An 18,485-nucleotide genomic window follows, 5' to 3' on the forward strand; every position below is an offset into this window, starting at 1 on the left:
TAGCTTATCGTTGAGAGCTGCTGTAACTCTCTCTCAACTACAACTAGGTTAGCCAGTCCCTTCGTTGCTTAAGCTTCAGGTTCCTCATCTGTAAAATGAAAGGATTAAAGTAAAGAAAATCTAAGATCAGCTCTAATGCCCAAGTTTTCCAAAAATAGGAAACCTTTTATTCTTACTCTCAGAATCAAACAATAATAATTCTGACTTAAAAAAAATCTCTATTTGACCTAAAGACAATGTGATACTGAGGCAATCATAACAATTACGAGTATTTGGGAAATTCAGGATGAAATCAAAGATCTAGAAGGAGCTACTAGTTTTGTAGACATGGTAATTACAGATTAATACGTTTTCCGTGAAGGCATAGAAAAATAATTATATATGTATTTATGCCAAAAGCATCATTTTTGGATCATGTGTAAGAAGCATTTGTAAGGTCACTGAAAAGTAAATTATATATTTAATGAAAAGCACTCTTCTAAGTCTCAATGATATTTTACATTTCATAAGAAATGTATAGGGAGCTATCACTAGGATGCCAATCAAATATTTCCCTGCCTCTCTTTCTTCTTAAGAGTTATATCCATCTTTCCTTCCCAGAGACAATGCCTACAAAATTCTATAACTCTCCCATGATGTTCATGACTTTAATAAATTCCCCAAATCCAACCACACACACACATAAAAGAGATAACTAAAACAATCCATTCTTTTTAAACCCATCTCTTTAGGATCTTTGTAGTTTATGTTATTTAAATTATAAAAATCACTGAAAAATCCTTTGGGCTTAGCAAATGTCAAACATTTCTCTAACTCAGAGATTCATAAACTTTTTGTGTGTCATAAAACTCTTTGATGCCTGTGAACCCCTTCTCAACATGTTTTTAAATGCATAAAATAAAATACATAAGATAATAAAAGAAACCAAATGTCAGAGAAAATCATCCAAATTCACAGACCTTGCCCTCTGAAATACAAGTTAAGTTAAGATCCTCTGCTCTAAGCCAAAGTTTTTGAGTATTTGCCATATAAACTGTACTGTTTTTCCTAAGAAGTCTGAATAATAGGTTGTCTTCTGATGAAAAAAAAATAAACTTCTAGCATGCCAAAGAAAATTTTTAAGGAGTCTTCCTTAACTTTCATTAGTCACAAATGAAACATATCTCCAATAGAGAAGGCAACCCTCTGCAGAGACTGTTTAGGCAAAATCTTTATCACTTAATGAGCTCCCCTCTCTCTTGTTCTGCACCAATCCCGCAAGGAGAACATCATTTATAGCATATAATACCTCCTAAATATAAATATCAAACTGCCTTTGCATTCTAATACAAGCAATGCATTATTTTAAAAAATTAGATGATAGGTAGAGAGCTCAACCATTAACAATATCTAAAAAATTAAAATTGATAATCTTCCTCCATAATAAGGCAATAGGAATTATTTCTGAGATGTGACTGAAACCACAGGTAGAGAATTTTAATCACAAACTTATAAACAAAAACTAGGTATAAGTATCTTCTTTTGTTAAAATGAAGAAGACTGGTTGGATGTGAGAAGGGAAAAAAGGCTGAAAATATTTATTGAAAAATTATGGTCACATATGATCCTCACTTATCTTCATATTAAAAATGTAACCTACAAAAAATTTCAGCACTTTGTCTGACATACCCATCAAATTTCAATAAAGAGTAAAATTCAGCAGTTTGGTTTGGATATCACACTTGAGTTAGCCATGAATTTACATGTTTTCTATTCTGGAATGATTTACCTTTTGTCTTCTTTTCTCTTTCCTTTTGTCTTCTGTATCCTGTAGCATTTTCTCTTTCCAGAGATCAAAGAAATAGGAAGGATCAGTATAGAACTTCAATCCATCTTTCTTGTCATCTCTATAAAAATGATATGGAAGCAAATAGAGATTACATACATTTTTTAAGTTTAAAGGTTTCAGCTCTGATCCTAATTTACTAAATTACCACATTAACAAATTGACAACCAGAAACTTAAATTATATGTCTTATTTTAATAACCACCTCAAGAAACATGTGGAATTATAAATTTTATATATAATCTTAGCAACATATGCTAAAGTAATTTGGTTATGAAAGCATTTCAAAATTCTCTTGGCTCCACAGTTACATGTGGAAAATTGGTGAATAAATAAAAAATTTCCTCAAATCCTAGAAAATGACAACAATATTCACATATCACTAGAGAGTGTTTGCATTATCTTCCATCCTCTGCTTCTCTATTGTGTATTCCTGCACACTCCTCAAGCCTGGAATTGGTATTATTGTATAATACAGAAATACATGCCTATTTTTCTTCTGTAACCCCAATTTATTCAAATCTCCAACACAAGATGCTACTCAGAATTTTTTCTGACTCCTTCTAGTGGAATAAATTCAATTCAATAAGCATTTGTTCAATGTCTGCTAGGACTTCATTTACAAAGATAGAAAGAAGACAGTTTTCTTCCTATAAGGAGTTTATATCCTACTGGAGAAAGAGAAGGGAAGAAGAACATGAGCACAGATAAATATACATAAAATGCATTCTAAGTAAAAGAATGTAATTATGGCAGACAGGTGAGAAGTGGGACACTAACAACTGAGGGGACCAGGAAAGACTTCATGTAGAAAAGCTGCACCTGAGCAGCGTTCTGAAGCAAGGCAGGGATTACACATGGGAGAGTGAGGAGTGACAATATTCCAAGCATGCAGGGTGGTCTGGGGAAAGGCAAGGAGAAAAAAAAAGATAAAACACTGTGTAAGGGGAACAGCAAATAGTGGGTTTGGCTGTCTGATCATCCTGATCTGTACCTGGTCACTGGACCCAACTGGCTCTGGAGGGGAAAGTGAGGCAGGCGACCTTGCACATCTTCCCTCACTGAAATCCCTTTCAGTGTCACTTGATTCCCTCCCTGATGTCACGATCCCCTTGAGATCAAAGGATAAAGAACAACTACAGTGCAATTTGGACCTGGAGAGGTACATGTGCGATCATGCTGGAAAAAGATTGAAGTCACACTGTGAAAGGCCTTAAAGGCCATGTGGAGAAATCTGTCTTCTGCTGACAAGAAGACACTAAAACTTCTTGAAAAGTGAGTGACATGAACAGGTCTGAGCTATAGAATATCCCTTTTTCAGCTGTGTGGAAAATGTATAGAAGAGAACCTGGAGTCAAGGAGCCTAATAGCTTAGGCAAAAAGTGATGAGGACCTCACTAGGATGGTAGTTATGGAAGTGGAGGAAAAAAAGGATACATACAGTGGTAAAAACCTATAGGACTTAAAATTGATTAGACACGAGCAATGAAATGGAGGATACTGTGAGATTATAAAATGAGAAAAGAGTCTGAAGGGGAAAGTGAGTTATGTTATGGAAACATTGAGTTTAATAGTCTATGGGACATTGAGGTAAAATTGTCTACTAGGCAAGATGTGTATGTGTGTGGTTAAAAGGGGAGGAGGATGAGGGCTGGAAATGTAGCTATGAGTGCTTCTGGGATCAGTGAGGGAGTGTGTCCAGAGAGCAACAAAGGCCTTTAGACAGAAGTCTGACCCACTCCAAGGGGCTGGGGCAGGATAATCCAGGAAAGGAGACTGAGAACCAGGAGAGAGCAGGGTAAAAAGGATACAGAGAGCAGAATATCGAGGGAGATGATAGAGACCCCAATGTTCAAAGCTAGTGAGTACATAAGAAAGAAAACTATTAAAAAGTATTTGATTTATTAGGCTTGGTAATATTATTGGGAACAATGAAGAGCAGTGTCAATTGAATAGTCAGGTTAGAAGTCAGATTGCATGAGATTGAGATGTAGAAGGTTCAAAAGTGGAGGCAACTAGTTTTTTCTAGGATTTTGACTGTGATGAGTAAAACAAGATGATACTTTGAAATGAGAGAAATTTACACAAAGCTTCTTTTTGGAGTTAGGCAATGAAAGGGAAGAGATATGTAGCCATAACTTGAGGAGACAACAGGATCAACTCAAAGTTTTAAGGCAGAGGGAAAGCTGTTCAGGAGTCATGGAGAAATAGCCTGGAGTGAAGTAGAGAGAGTATTGTACTTGAATATTGGTTCTACTATTTACTACCTTGTACAAATAATTTGACCCAATTCTCAGGGCTTTAGTTTCCTAAGTACCCCTGGTGATCCTCACAGTCCCTAATCCTATGACTTATATTAGACTTCCTCTTTCACTCATATTCCCTAACAACAGAGAATGAAGATGAGTAAATTCAAATCATTAATAGTAGTCCCTATGACCTGAGTATCATTCAGTTTTTCTGAACCTAGGGAATAAAGGACAAAGTAAAATAAGAAACTGCAAGGTAGATGTCTGACTAATGATGCTGACATAAACAGTGGTCATTATGGGCAGCCTGATTGGCTTTGAAATTCTCAGATCTGAAGACCCAATAATGAGGGTCAGATTATTAAGGAGCTGTGGGAAGCTAGGGTTCGCTATTGGTATAAACTTCCCAAAGAAGCGTCTCCACCAGACAGGATTTCTTTTCTACTCACTTACTTTCAGTCAGAGAGTGCCATCTCCAACATAAGTTATTTTCTTTTCTACTATTTGCCCCTTTTCCTTATTTCCAAGTCTTCTCTCCTTCCCTGGCCTTTGAAGGTTTTCCAAGGTTTTGTTGTTGCTGCTGCTGCTAATTAATAATTCTCTTCATCCTTCAAGTCTCAAGATTCTGTATCTTCCATGAGGTCATCCTTCACTACTGCTCCATTGCTTTCCTCCTCAATTTTCCTAGAGTCTTTGGCTTAGATCTCCCTTTGCCTCAATGCATTTTCTATCTTTTATTATATTTAGTCTACATACATGTCATATTCCCCTTCTGTAAAAACACAAATTTCTTGTAGACATAGATAATGTCACTGTTTATTTTTATATTTCCACTGCTTACTATAGATTTTGTATACATCAGATCCTAAATAAATGCTCACCTAATTGAACTGATAGTATCTTATCTGAACTTTTTATATCTCCCAGTGCCTAAATGCTCTGTACAAAATAGGAATTAATTTTACAGAATCACAGAATATTATGCAGCAATGTTCTAGCTCACTAAAATTTTACTTTACTGTACCTCTAAACAAGAGAGTAAACCTTATGGCAATTTAGTTCAAAAAATTGAAATTGATGGGGTAAATAAGATGGGTAAATTGTACAGAGGAAAATGAGGGGGTAAAAGAAAGAATACATTGGCAGTGGGTGGTTAGGCAGCATTAATTTCCTTGGGGTTCATTTTGCATTGGGCCTAAATTGTATGCTGCACTGTTCTATAATTATGATGGGCTAACTTGTTGATCAAAAAAACCTGTAATATTGCATAACATACTATTCTGTCTGGAATGATAAATGTGTCTGCATTGAAATGTGGAGACAGATCAATTGTTTGCTGTATGGTAACTGAATCACGTAGTTGCCTTTACATTGTCTTGGAACATTGTAAGTACAAAGCCCACACACTATTACTGACAAATGAATCATTTCTATTAAAGAAACCCAGGACTCACTCTTTTGATAACAAGCATGCTGATAACTAGAAATTATACAACAAGTATTCAAAGCTTTCCAATGTCTTTATGTTTTGGTCCCTTTGTAACAATCCAAGAAATTGGGAAGGATGTTAGATTGTCACCTAAAAAAATTTCTCCTCAAAGAAGAGTTTCTACACAGTTAAATGAGTCTTTTTATAATACTTATTCATTACCTAAAACCAAACTTTTAATGAAAAAATACAATAGACTTTATGGTTACATAAATCTATACCTGTAAGGTGTAAGTATATTCAGGGGAGGTGGCTTATCACTCTGATTGTAAATGTCAGAAACTGGATTGGGAATACTGTTCTTGGAAACCACCTGCTGGTCTTGTATTGTAGAGCTTTTGAATGCTTTCTTCATGTTAATATCCTGTAGTGATACTGTTGAAAAATCAAAAAAAAAAAAAAAAAGTCTGGTTAGCAGAGAACACGGTTATTTTCACTTTTAAGGACTAAGTTTAATTCAGTTATTGCACATTAAAACCAATCACGAGGCAAGGACTCATGGCATGCCATACCCTTTCACTGTGTAAATAACCCTTGTTAATATATATGTATGAGTGTTTAAGTATGTGTAACTTTTTAATAGAGAAAATGGTAATAGATTTCTTTCAATTAAGCTTATATTCTTACTAATATCACTAAATAGATGTAGAATTGGACAAATGGTCAGAAATTCTACACACACACACACACACACACACACACACACACACACAAATAGAGGAATCAGTGTGAGGATTTTAGTCTCCAGAACAATAGATATACTTGCCCCAAATTCCGTTTCCCAGGGAATAAATCTCTTCAAACAGCAAATACTAACCAATATTTACTTAGATAATTGAAATATGGTTCTCTACTAGTAACATGCACAGGATTTTTTCTTCTTTTTTTTTTTTTTTTGCTACTAATACAAAGTAGAAAAGATTACAGGAGGCTGTATACACCAACTATATTAAAATGCTACAGGAAGTTATCAGGATCAAAGATGATCAATAAAATCATTATGATAAAAATCTAACTATAAGTTGATTTAAAAAATGGGGGTTGAAGGCTATTAAAATAAGATTCAGCTCAGGATTTCATAAATCCTGATCTCCATATTTATTTTCATGTGCTTTCTACTGCACCAGAAGAAACTATAGCAACAAAGAACTTGAGACAAAATATGTGAAAATAGTTTGATTTCCAACAATTTAAGTAATCAGTTGCAGTATAACTTAAGATCAAAGTTCTTTTTTCTATTGATATTTGAAACTCCTGAATTATTCTTCAGATTTTTATCTTCTAAAAGTAAATTTAGCTACTTTAAAAGGCAGACAAAAGAATTTTGTAATTTTCTAATGTTGAAAAAAAGCTTCATTCTTCTTAAGGAGAAAAATAAAAACTTCAGTGCATTGATTCTCATATATTTCTATAAATTTCATGTTGGCCTCCAAAAACAAATTGGATATTGAGAAGAAATTGTTTTTAACATGTACCAGGAGGAATTTCCCCCCTCTTTCTTTTATATTTTTTTGTAATAGATGCAAACTCTTTCAGAAAAGGAATGGAAGTGTATATTTGGAAATGCAAGTGGTAAGAAAACAAAAGAAAGAAATTTAAAAATGTTTTTTTAAAAAAGAGTCCATGGGGCAGCTAGGTCATGCAGTGGATAGAGCACTAGCTCTGAAGTCAGCAGGACATGAGTTCAAATGTGATCTCAGACATTTAACACTTCCTAGCTGTGTGACCCTATGCAATTGGTGAATTGCCTCAGCAAAAATAAATAAATAAATAATGTCAGAAAACATACAAAAACTGGAATTCTATGAAAAAAAATTTTAATTAAACATTACTATATATTTCTTTATAAAAGAGGCAAACAAGTCTAATAACAGGAAGAAGGGGTGATAGGAAAGGCAATATGAGCAAGAGACTCCATAAAGGCATAAAGGGAGTGTGTAAAGGATTTCCTAATGCCTTTGTGTCCTATTTTACATTTTTTAAAAGAAAAGCTTAGTTTCTTAAATTACCTGTTTTAGTTGCTTTAATGAATAAAATAATGTCCTCAGTAAATGAGTGTTCAAATCTGAGAAGAGATACTTCACTTGAATGAAATGTGGTACATACATAGCAATATAAAAGCAAAAACAACTTAGGATAAACATTTTTAATAAAATTAAATCTGAGGCGCCTTTTCTTGATGTTAGGGGTTTTCTCTAATAATCTTTTATAGGAAATATTCTGATAATACAATTTTATTTTTTTTAAATAAAGAATATTGGTTGCTTTAAATTTGTGCCAATTGCCCTAGTGAATGATTTCAGTCACTGGGGCCCAACATAAAAACATCAGTAATGGCACAGCCCTTGCAAGTATTAACATTATTTAAAAACATGAAGTCTAAAAGCACCCAATATCTGTCAGTTTAAAAAGTATGAGGGACACTAAATGACCAAAACACTTACTCAAAAACACTTAATGACAAAAGATGAATCAGTTGGAAGCTTCAGTTTGCCATACTATAATGCACATAATTTTCTTGCTGTCATTCTTCTCAAAAGGACACCTACTATCTCTACTGCTGAAGTGACTAGCTAATACGGATGAGTTTCCAGGTGTGAGAATATTTAAGGCTATTACTGAGAGCATAAAATAGGATTTCTGGATGAGATGGGTGATATGGATAAGCTTTTGTATTTAAAATCCTTTAAAAGAGAAATTTTTCATTAGGGAGGATTTTTTAAAGAATTGGATCAGAGCACACACACACACACACACACACACACACACACACACAATCTTTTTTTCCCAAATTCCTTTCCTAATTAACCCAATGTTGTACATTTCTTTTCTTATCAGAATGTCTTAGGAAAAGACAAAATGAACGATCAACCTACTACCCCAAGGAAAAGCTGTAATTGTGCTGTAATTAATTACTACCGTCTTGTCAGCATCGCTTCTGGCTCATTGCTTTCGCGCAATTACCTACCCTCTTCCACCGTCGAATCCAGCTGGGTAACTTTGACAGCGAGACGATCAATTCTGTCTTGAAGAGAATTTGCTCTGATGTAAAAGTTGTTGGCTTCATTAAACAGCTCACCAAATATGTCTTCAGCATGTTTGCCTGTGAGAAGGGAATGGATGGGAAGAGCCATCTGTTGAGGATCTGCCGAAGCAACCTTCCCATGGTTTCCCACTGCCATGTCGCTGTCAACACGTTATTTATTTATATACATACACACATATTTATATATATGGAATATAAATATATGTAGCAAAGAACTTCAAAAATGTTTTCTGTAAGGGCTTCCAAGACTCTCTAAAATGCATCTAAAACATTAAAAAACATGTGAAAGGGACCTAAGAGTTGTAATGTTTCAAAATACTTTTAGAGATACCTTAGGATTTACATTTCATTGCCTTAACAAATATAATTTGCATTTCATTGCTTTAACAAATATAATTTAGGTTTTATTTCCCTGAAATTTCAATCTTTTTTCAACTTTATGGTTACCAAAATTCATGTTAAGCTAGAGACCATTTGGCACTAGCCCACAGCAGAATGTTTAGTAATTGAAAGGATATAGAGTTCTCAGGAATCAAGCTTTTTGTTAGTTTCAATATTACTAGGCTTACAAACATTGTCTATATGACAAGATAAACCTCAGTTATTTTACTGCGAAGGTAATAAATAAAAAGTTGAGAGAAAGAGCAATTCTGGGGCAGCTAGGTGGCTCAGGGGATAGGGCACCAGCCCTGAAGTCTGAAGGACCTAAGTTCAAATCTGATCTCAGACACTTAACACTTCCTAAGTTAAATTAAGTTACTTAACCCCAATTGCCTCAGCAAAAAAGAAAGAACAATTCCTCTACACACAAAAATAATAACATTAGAGATTTCCCTAATATTCAGCCTAAATAATCTTTTAAAATATATTTTGTCACATCACTCATTTCACAGTATCTCAAATAATGATGTTTTCTTCACAGATTATTTTTACCTTTTTAATATTTAACACATTTCCCAAAATAGTTTTACAAATTTGGTTTTCAACATTTCACTATTACCTTCTTTTGTGTGGTAAGTGTAAAGTACTAACTTTGACTTCAGTATTCAAACCCAATATTCATGTCAAAGAAAGAGAGACGCTCCGTTTTATGATTATGTTTTATAATTTCATATAGCAATGGCACTGTATTTTTGTTTACAGCTTTGACTTAAAAAATTATATACATTGTCTTATTTGAGACTCACAGAAGCCTTTGGACTAAAAAGGATAGGAATAAAGCCTGGATCTATGACTTAACTTAAGTGAAAAGCGGGGCAGACATTAATTCTAAATTTAAAGATAAAGAAACCAAGGGAAGCTAACCCAAGGTCACAAGACTAATAACTTGAACTGAAGTTATCTGATTTCTAATCCAAATACTCGTTCAGCAGTTTAGCAGCATTTCTACTTTTTCCTGGATTATCATTTTAAAACTTTATTTCTAATTTGTCCAACTTTTACGTAAAAGTCTTACTTTGAACTATTTTTTAAGTTCAACTGTTTTTCTCCAGAATTCTCATTTTTTAAAGGTATACTACCTCCACTGTCCTTGGAATACTAGACACAACTCCAACTTAACAATTAATTAACAAACATTAAATAAGGCAGGATGCTGAATCTATCCTCCTTTCCAGGTTTCCCCCACACTTCTCAAAGAGATATACCTTCATTTTTGTCATTCATTTTCTGCGTGGATTTTCATTAAATTAATTGATCCAGGACAGAGAAACAAAAAATTAACTAATTCTCACGGAATATTAGGAATTGGTTAATTCTTCTTGCATTAAGTACACTAATTACATTAAGTAAATGGACTAAAATGTTAATAAGAGGACCAGAACTGTAATATTATTGATATAAGGAACTCCTAGGTGAGAAAATTCCCTATCCCAAAGATGGTCAGCATCATGTCTGCTTCTGCTAAAGGGAGCAAGATATTGAAGTCAGGAAGTTCAAAGCCTGTTTCAGGAACTTACTAACTGTGTAACCCTATTAGTTACCTGTTTGCTTCACTTTCCCCTTTTATGTTTTAATTTTTAAAACTTTTTATTTTCACAACAAATGCATGAATAATTTGACATTGACCTTGCATAGCCTTGTTTTTTGGATTATCTCCTTCTTCCCCCCACTCTCTCCCCTAGAAAGCAAACAATCCAATATATGTTAAACATGTTAAAATATATGTTAAATCCAATATGTGTAAACATGTATACAATTTTTAATTTATACAATTCTCTTGCTGCACTAGAAAAATCAGATCAAAAAAGAAAGTAAATGAGCAAGAAAAAAATGCAAGCAAACAACAACAAAAAGAGCAAGAATGCTATGTTGTGGTCCACATTCAGTTCCCACAATTCTTTCTCTCGGTGTACATGGCTCTCTTTATCATGAGATTATTGGAACTGACCTCAATCATCTCATCATTGAAGAGAGCCACGTCCATCAGAATTGATTGTTATATAGTCTTGCTGTTGCCGTGTACAATGATCTCCCGGTTTGTGCTCATTTCACTCAATATCAGTTCATGTAGGTCTCTCCAGGGCTCTCTGAAATCATCCTCTGATTGTTTTTTTTTTGTTAGAACAATAATATTCCATAACATTCATATACCATAACTTATTCAGCCATTCTCCAACTGATGGGCATCTACTCAGTTTCCAGTTTCTAGCCACTACAAAAAGGGCTACCACAAACATTTGCACATGTGGGTCCTTTTCTCTCCTTTAAGATCTCTCTGGGATATAAGCCCAGTAGTAACATTTCTGGGTCAAAAGGCAGGCACAGTTTGATAAATTTTTGAGCATAGTTCCAAATCGTTCTCTAGAATGAATGGATCTATTCACAGGTCCACCAATAATGTATTAGTGTCCCAGTTTTACCACATCCCCTCCAACATTCATCATTACTTTTTCCTGTCATCTTAGCCAGTCTGACAGTGGTATCTCAGAGTTGTCTTAATTTTCAGTTTTCTGATCAATAGTGATTTAGAGCATCTTTTCATATGATTAGAAATGGTTTTAACTTCTTCATCTGAAAATTGTCTGTTCATATCCTTTGACTGAATGGCTTGAATTTTTATAAATTTGAGTCAATTTTCTATATATTTTATAAATGAGGCCTTTATCAGAATTCTTAAATGTAAAAATTATTTCCCAATTTATTGCTTTCCTTTTGATCTTTCTGCATTAGTTTTGTTTGTACAAAAACTTTTTAGCTTAATATAATCAAAATTATCTAATTTGGTGTTCAATTATGAGTTCCAGTTCTTCTTTGGATACAAATTCCTTCCATCTCCACAGATCTGAGAGGCAAACTATCCTATGTTCTTCTAATTTGCTTATAATATCACTCTTTATGTCTAAATCATGAATCCATTTAGATGTTATCTTGGTATGTGGTATTAGGTGTGAGTCAAGCGCTAATTTCTTCCATAGTAGTTTATAATTTTCCCAGCAATTTTTGTCAAAAAGTGAGTTCTTATCCCAAAAGCTGGGGTCTTTGGGTTTGTCAAAAACTGTATTACTATAATCATTGACTATTGTGTCTTGTGAACCTAACTTATTCCACTGATCCACTACTCTTTCTTAGCCAGTACCAAGTGGTGTTGATGACTGCTGCTTTATAATATAATTTTAGGTCTGGCATGGCTAAGCCATCTTCATTAGTATTTTTTTCATCAATTCCCTTGAAATTCTTGACCTTTTGTTCTTTCAGATGAACTGTGTTATTATTTTTTCTAGCTCTGTAAAATAATTTCTTGGGAATTTGATTTGTATGGCACCAGTTTCCCCTTTTTCTAAATTAGGTTTAATACCTCCTTCATCTTAGGGTTGTTGTGAGGATTAAATGACATAATACTTGTAAAGTACTTAGCACAGTGTCTAGCATATCGTATGAACTTAATGAATCTTCTATCTACTTATAATCTTAGGGCAGGAGTTGTTAAACTTTTTTATTTCATGGACCCCTTTGGTAGACTGGTACTCCTTTTTAGAAAGTTTTCAAATGTATAACATAAAATATTAAATAATAGAAAAGAAACCAATTATGTTAAAATATAGTACATGCATGTATGTATTACTGTGTATGTGCTTGTGTGTAAATATACAGAGAGAGAAGGCAAGAGAATCAATATTTCTATAGCACCTACTATGTTCCAGGCATTGTTGCTAAATGTTTTACAAATATCTTGTTTCATCTACCCAACAAGGATGAGTAATTTGTCTGGGTAATATGCGCCTAAAGTCACACAGCTAGTAAGTGTCTGAGTCTGGATTTCAACTCAGGAAGATGAGATTTCCTGATTCCCAGCTCAGGATTATTGCCACTATGCCACTGTGCCACTGAGCAAGTCACATTATATTCTTAACTACTTAAATTTTGCTTCTCTAAGGATCTAAGCTAGACAAATGGGGCACACTGACATCCCTGGAAGGATCTACTTGAGAGGATGCTTCCAAACAGGATCATTTCCTGAAATTCATGAATAATCCTGAAATCATGATGATACTCAAGCAAAAATAAATATTAACACAATTTCAATGAACAGATTTTGCAAAATCTTTTGTATTCAAGTGTGACTCGCTTAAATATGCTTATTCTCTACGTAAATGTGCTGAGGAAAATGAAGACTTTCATGTACACATTTTAAATAAAAATAAACAGAAGCCCAAGGATTCAATAAGTGACAAAGATTCAAACATCTCTTAATTCCAAAAACATTTTCACCCAAACCACAAGTCTGCCAGTATCAAATGAACAAAGCATGAGGAGAGTTTTGTACATTTTGGAGGAAGGCTGCAGAGTGAGTAGGGTTCATAAGAAATTGTCTTCATTTGGGTCCATTTGCCACAGAACTTAAAGAGTGACTCAGCCATCATCAAGAATGATTCTTCCTTCAAGTAGATCTGTGCTCAGAAAAGCTAATTAAATAAAATGCACCTGATGCTCCAAGTGGAAAGTAACTTGAGGATTATTAGACTGAGTCTCCAGAAACCTGTATCTGATCATGTTTCCTTCTAGGAGGATGTAGCCAAAAATTCAGTGAAACATGGGAAAACCATATGTTCTAATGCAGTGTGAGGTTAGTAGAACCAGGAAGCAATATATAATGAGGTCTACAAAAACATACAGTGAAAGAAGAGTTTTAAAAATCTATATACCATGAAATTATAATGATTCAATTTGGCCTCTGAGAGAAGCTGGGGAAAATGTGCTTCTCGGGAGAGCATAAGGAAGTATGAGTATGGGACATGACATATGTTGTCAGACATAGCATTGTGACTGGATTTACTGAGTTATCTTTTTCTTTTAAAATCTTTGTTTCAAAAAATAGAAGCTCACTGAGTAGGGAATGATATATTTAGAAACAATTTTTAAAACAAAAAAAGAAATAAAACTAGAACATCAAGGAACATTTTTTAAAAAAAGGAAAAACAGAGAAAAGTAACTTGTACTACAAGATTTTAAATTATACAAGATCAACTTTGTGCTTGAGGAAGACCATTTTGGTAGCTGAGTGAAGGATGGAGTGAAGTAGGGGAAACATATGATAAAAAGACTAATCAACAGGTTATTTCCGATACTCCAGGTGTGATATGAAGAGGCCTGCACTGAGACACCAATGAGGGACATGGGGATATATTCAAGAGATGCTGTGAAGGTAAAGTTGACAGGTTGTGGCAAGAGGTTGGACAAGAGAATGAAAGAGGGAGAGGACTCAAGGATGACACCTAGATTGTGATTTTGGGTAACCAGGAGGATAATCTTTGGCAGAAATAGAGAAGTTAGGAAGAACAACAAGATGGGGGAAAGACAATGACTTCAATTTTAGAAAAGATTTAAAAGTACCAGAAGTCCCAAATACCACAAACACATTGTTGCTTAAGAGGTTTACTGCTTAGTGAATGAAGAGTTGGTTTCTAAGCCTTGATTCAAAGACCTGAGATCAGATCTTCCCTGGCACACATTTTCTATAAGGCTATGTTATTTTGGGCAAGTCATTTAACATCTCAATCTCCTAAGCCAATGGTGTCAAATTCAAATAAAAAAGGGGTAGGAATGCCCACTAATCCACAAATAAAAATCCCTTCAGATAATGTATTGACTTGGTTTAAAAATGTAATATTATGTTTTATTTTATTTTGTTAAATATTTTGCAGTTAAATTTAAATCTTAATTGTACCTCATTGGGGATTCTTACAGGCCATGTTTTTGACACTTCTGCTCCAGGAAGTTCTTTACACTCTTTTAACTTCAGAGAAGGTACTAATTTGCACTGGTGGAGGGTATCCCCTCACTTCATAATTCCCTATATTTTTGAAATGACAGGGCCAGTCGCTATCCTAATAGCCAACCAGAACTTGTAACAGAAGATAGTTCTGTACTTTCTATGGAGGAGAACTAGGACCATAGTGGTGATTAAGACCTTAGGATGCAGCCAGAGCTGGTTCCATTCTAGAACTCATCACCTCCTAAAGTGTGATACTCATTTTTTCAATTCCATCCACCAATTATAAAAAAGGGTTTATCGGGGAGTAGTAAATTTCTAACTTTTCTGATGTGGGTAGGGGAGCAAGAAGTAAGGCAGGGTCAAAGGAAGTGGCTTTTGGAGTTTGGCCCCAGAATTAGAGAGGTAGCTTATTGTAAGTGGAAGTAAGCACGGGGCAATGTGGAACTACTTTTCTTCCTCTATCCCCATGAATCCTCTGGTATAACCCACTTTGGAGACCTCTCCTCCAAGAGGAAAGTGGGCTCCACAGCAATGCCCTCCTCTCTTACATCCAAATGTGTGAAAAGGCCTGATCTCTCTACAAGCAACTTGTTGGATTGGTCAGGGTACCCCAAGATTTAATGATGTAGCACCTATAGTTGTTAATAGGATCTTGTGCTGGAGATCCATTATTGGCTTATTGAAAGAATACTTTTGTTTATTTGGTGTGCAGTATGGTCAGCATGGGCAACCAGGAGACACAATATAGATCAAGTTTCTTCCACCAAAGTGGAATACATTAACTATGGATTTTATCATGCAATGAGGGAACCTGAAGGTTGAGAAAATGTTCATTAGATTCCTACAGCCATCAATGATAGCATGACAAAACTCAGAATCTCTGTCTTATCTCCTTATAGCTAACTGGAGATTAATAAAGACCATCTGGCTCTCCATGTGGATGTTGACCCAGAAACAGGCAATGGTACCCAGCAAAATCATACATAGGGTAGGGCAAACAGGGTTCTGTCCTGAAGCCACAATCCTTAGAGAGTACAAAAAACATAGTTTTTCATATTACTACTACCACAAGCTATAGCCCAAGTGAGTACTTCCCCTCTCCCATCCAACCCAGGGGGTAGCTCCTTCTCACACTAAGACTAAAAGAGTTTAAGGGTCACATAGCTAGTAAGGATCTAAGGTTGGATCCTAAGTAGCATCTTCCTGATTCCAAATTCATCCCTCCTCTCTTCTGTACCAATTAGCTGCCCATCTATTAACAGGTTACATTAAACCTGAATTCACTAGGAAAAATCATTAGTCTGAAAAGCAAAAACCCTAGAGACTAGATGTTGCAAAATATAATAGCAATTTTTTGGTGTTTCAATGGCACTGGCCTTGTCTAGCTTGACTACTTGGCTGTTATTGTTCTTATTCAGTCATTTATAGTCAGTCATTCAGTCAATACGTTTATTCAGTCGTGACTCTTCAGGACTCCATTTGAGGTTTTCTTGGCAGAAATACTAGAGTAGTCTGCCATTTCCTTCTCCAGCTCATTTTTTACAGATGAGGAAACTGAGGCAAATGGGGTGAAGTAACTTGCCCAAAGGTCACATAACCAGCAAATCTTCCTAATTCAGGATCCAGCATTCTATTCTCTGGGTCACTTAACCACTCCTGTGATCTTTATGGACAGCATGGTGATAAGCTTGGCATTAAGCATCCCCAAAAATAAAGATTCTCTTCTTTCAACTATGACTTGAAAGGAAGAACAGTTGTTAATTACGGAATGGCTGTCATTACCCTAAAGTTTCACAACATAATGCTTTCCTAGGAGATCTTCCTGGAATCATGTCACGGAAATATTGATCATAAGACAGTTCTTTAAGGACCTCAATTATATCCTACTTTGGGCATTTTGGGGACCCATCTACAGTGAATTCAACACTATAATTGGTTCTAATACAAAATGTAGTGCATTTTCAATGTTTCCCAGTCTTCAAACAGCCAATTTTAAAAAAAATATCAATTTAACAATGACTGTCTTTAGAATCTTCTGTGAGATTTTGCAACTGGTGAGTGGACAATATCACCAACATACTAGAAATATATCTTATATTGCCTTACCACATGTCTAGATAAAATGTATGGAAAAGAAGTAGAGTAAGTGGGTCATTTATTTATTCAAATGACCATAGGAATAAAAGAAATCAGGCATTAAAAAAGATAGGCTCCAAAAAAATGTAAATTAAATTGAAATTAAGACATACAATATTCATAATGCATCACTGACCACTAATGCTTGCTATCATTTTCACTTCTGCCTCTGTTGTCTTTTATGGGGGAGGGGAGGAGAGAGAGAGAGAGAGAGAGAGAAGAAAAAGTATGAGACAGTTAATATTTTACAGGCTAGAAGATATGTGCATGTTTTTAAAGCCTTTCATGGAAGGTATACTTTTTATCCCTCATTCATAGTGATGGACATTTTTTTAAACAGATGAAAGAAAAGTCATAACAAATTCAAGTATTGTACTATGAGTCTGTAAACTCCTCTAAGAACTGGAATTTAGAAAGATGACATATAGTATCATACTAAAAACCTAAAAGGTAATCGATACATATCTGATGAGAATGACAGTGATGAAGAAACAATCTCCCTATACTGTTATACTGGTACAATTTTCAAGGAAATATAATTTATTTATTCAAGGAAATATTATTTATTGGTGAGAATTTCTTCACCATCCAGATCTATGGATGATACTGAATATTTGCATAGATTTGATAAAGCCAGATGTCACTGACTCTAGTTCTACTGTCTTAGAAATATGGCAAAGTATAGTTAACATCTGTTCTTCCTTGCACACACATATAAAAAAGAAAGAAAAACCATTCAACTCCTAACCTTACTAGGGTTCTGCACAAGTTCCATGGTGTTTTGCTTTGATTCCATATCAAATGAACAAATGAGAATGAGCCAGAGCTGGCAACAGCACCTCTTTGTAATGTTCACCTTCCCACACTTGTATCCAAAGTATTTCATTCCAAATCCCACTAGTTACTAGATTTCCATCTTCCATTATTCTAATTAAAAGTTCTGCTCCAGTGTCTCATTAAGGCATGGAGGTCACTTGGGTTCTGAAAGTTAAGGCAAAAGTATAAAAGTTCTGGCAGGTCCAACACCAATCCTGAGTGGTTTCAAGTATAGCTCAGTAATGAACTTTATGTCATTTTTTTCTAAGAACCAGCCTACCTATATTGCAAAAGGCTTGTAGTCAGGTTAATCATGGGAATGGTGGTATTTTTCTGCCAAAACAACTCATGCAGACTGTCAAATCTATGCAAACATTCAATTATTATCAATAGATGCGGAAGCTAAGAACTTATGCATAAATTATAGTGCCTTGGAAACTGTATCAATTTAACAACATTTGAAGATTATTTCCTCATCACTGTCATTCTTATCGACCATTAACTGATTATCTTTTTGGTTCCTAGTGAGAGATGAAATATCATCATCTTTCTAAAGTTCAAGAATGGAGGGGTCATATAATCTGTCAGTACCCACACTAATGAATTATTACCACTTCTTAAAAAATTGTTCTATATATCCTTGTTGATTTCCTCTCTATGGCTTTTATTATATTCAGAGTTGAAAGAAAGGAATCTGAAAATATAATGTT

At 34.7% G+C, this 18,485-nt stretch overlaps 1 protein-coding gene across 3 annotated transcripts in view; it reads right to left on the reverse strand.

Moving 5' to 3' along the window:
- The window catches only part of WASF3 (WASP family member 3), a 181,364-nt gene that overhangs the window by 16,414 nt on the left and 146,465 nt on the right, over positions 1-18,485 (reverse strand). For all 3 annotated transcript variants that reach the window (XM_051986551.1, XM_051986549.1, XM_051986550.1), the window contains 3 exons: positions 8,532-8,666; positions 5,785-5,938; positions 1,769-1,886 (listed from right to left, as the gene is read on the reverse strand). In XM_051986551.1, coding sequence (XP_051842511.1) covers positions 1,769-1,886; positions 5,785-5,938; positions 8,532-8,666 — 407 coding nt within the window. The remainder of the gene's footprint in view (positions 1-1,768; positions 1,887-5,784; positions 5,939-8,531; positions 8,667-18,485) is intronic.

The sequence above is a fragment of the Antechinus flavipes genome, chromosome 3 (genome assembly GCF_016432865.1).
Source record: "Antechinus flavipes isolate AdamAnt ecotype Samford, QLD, Australia chromosome 3, AdamAnt_v2, whole genome shotgun sequence".
NCBI lineage: Eukaryota > Metazoa > Chordata > Mammalia > Dasyuromorphia > Dasyuridae > Antechinus > Antechinus flavipes.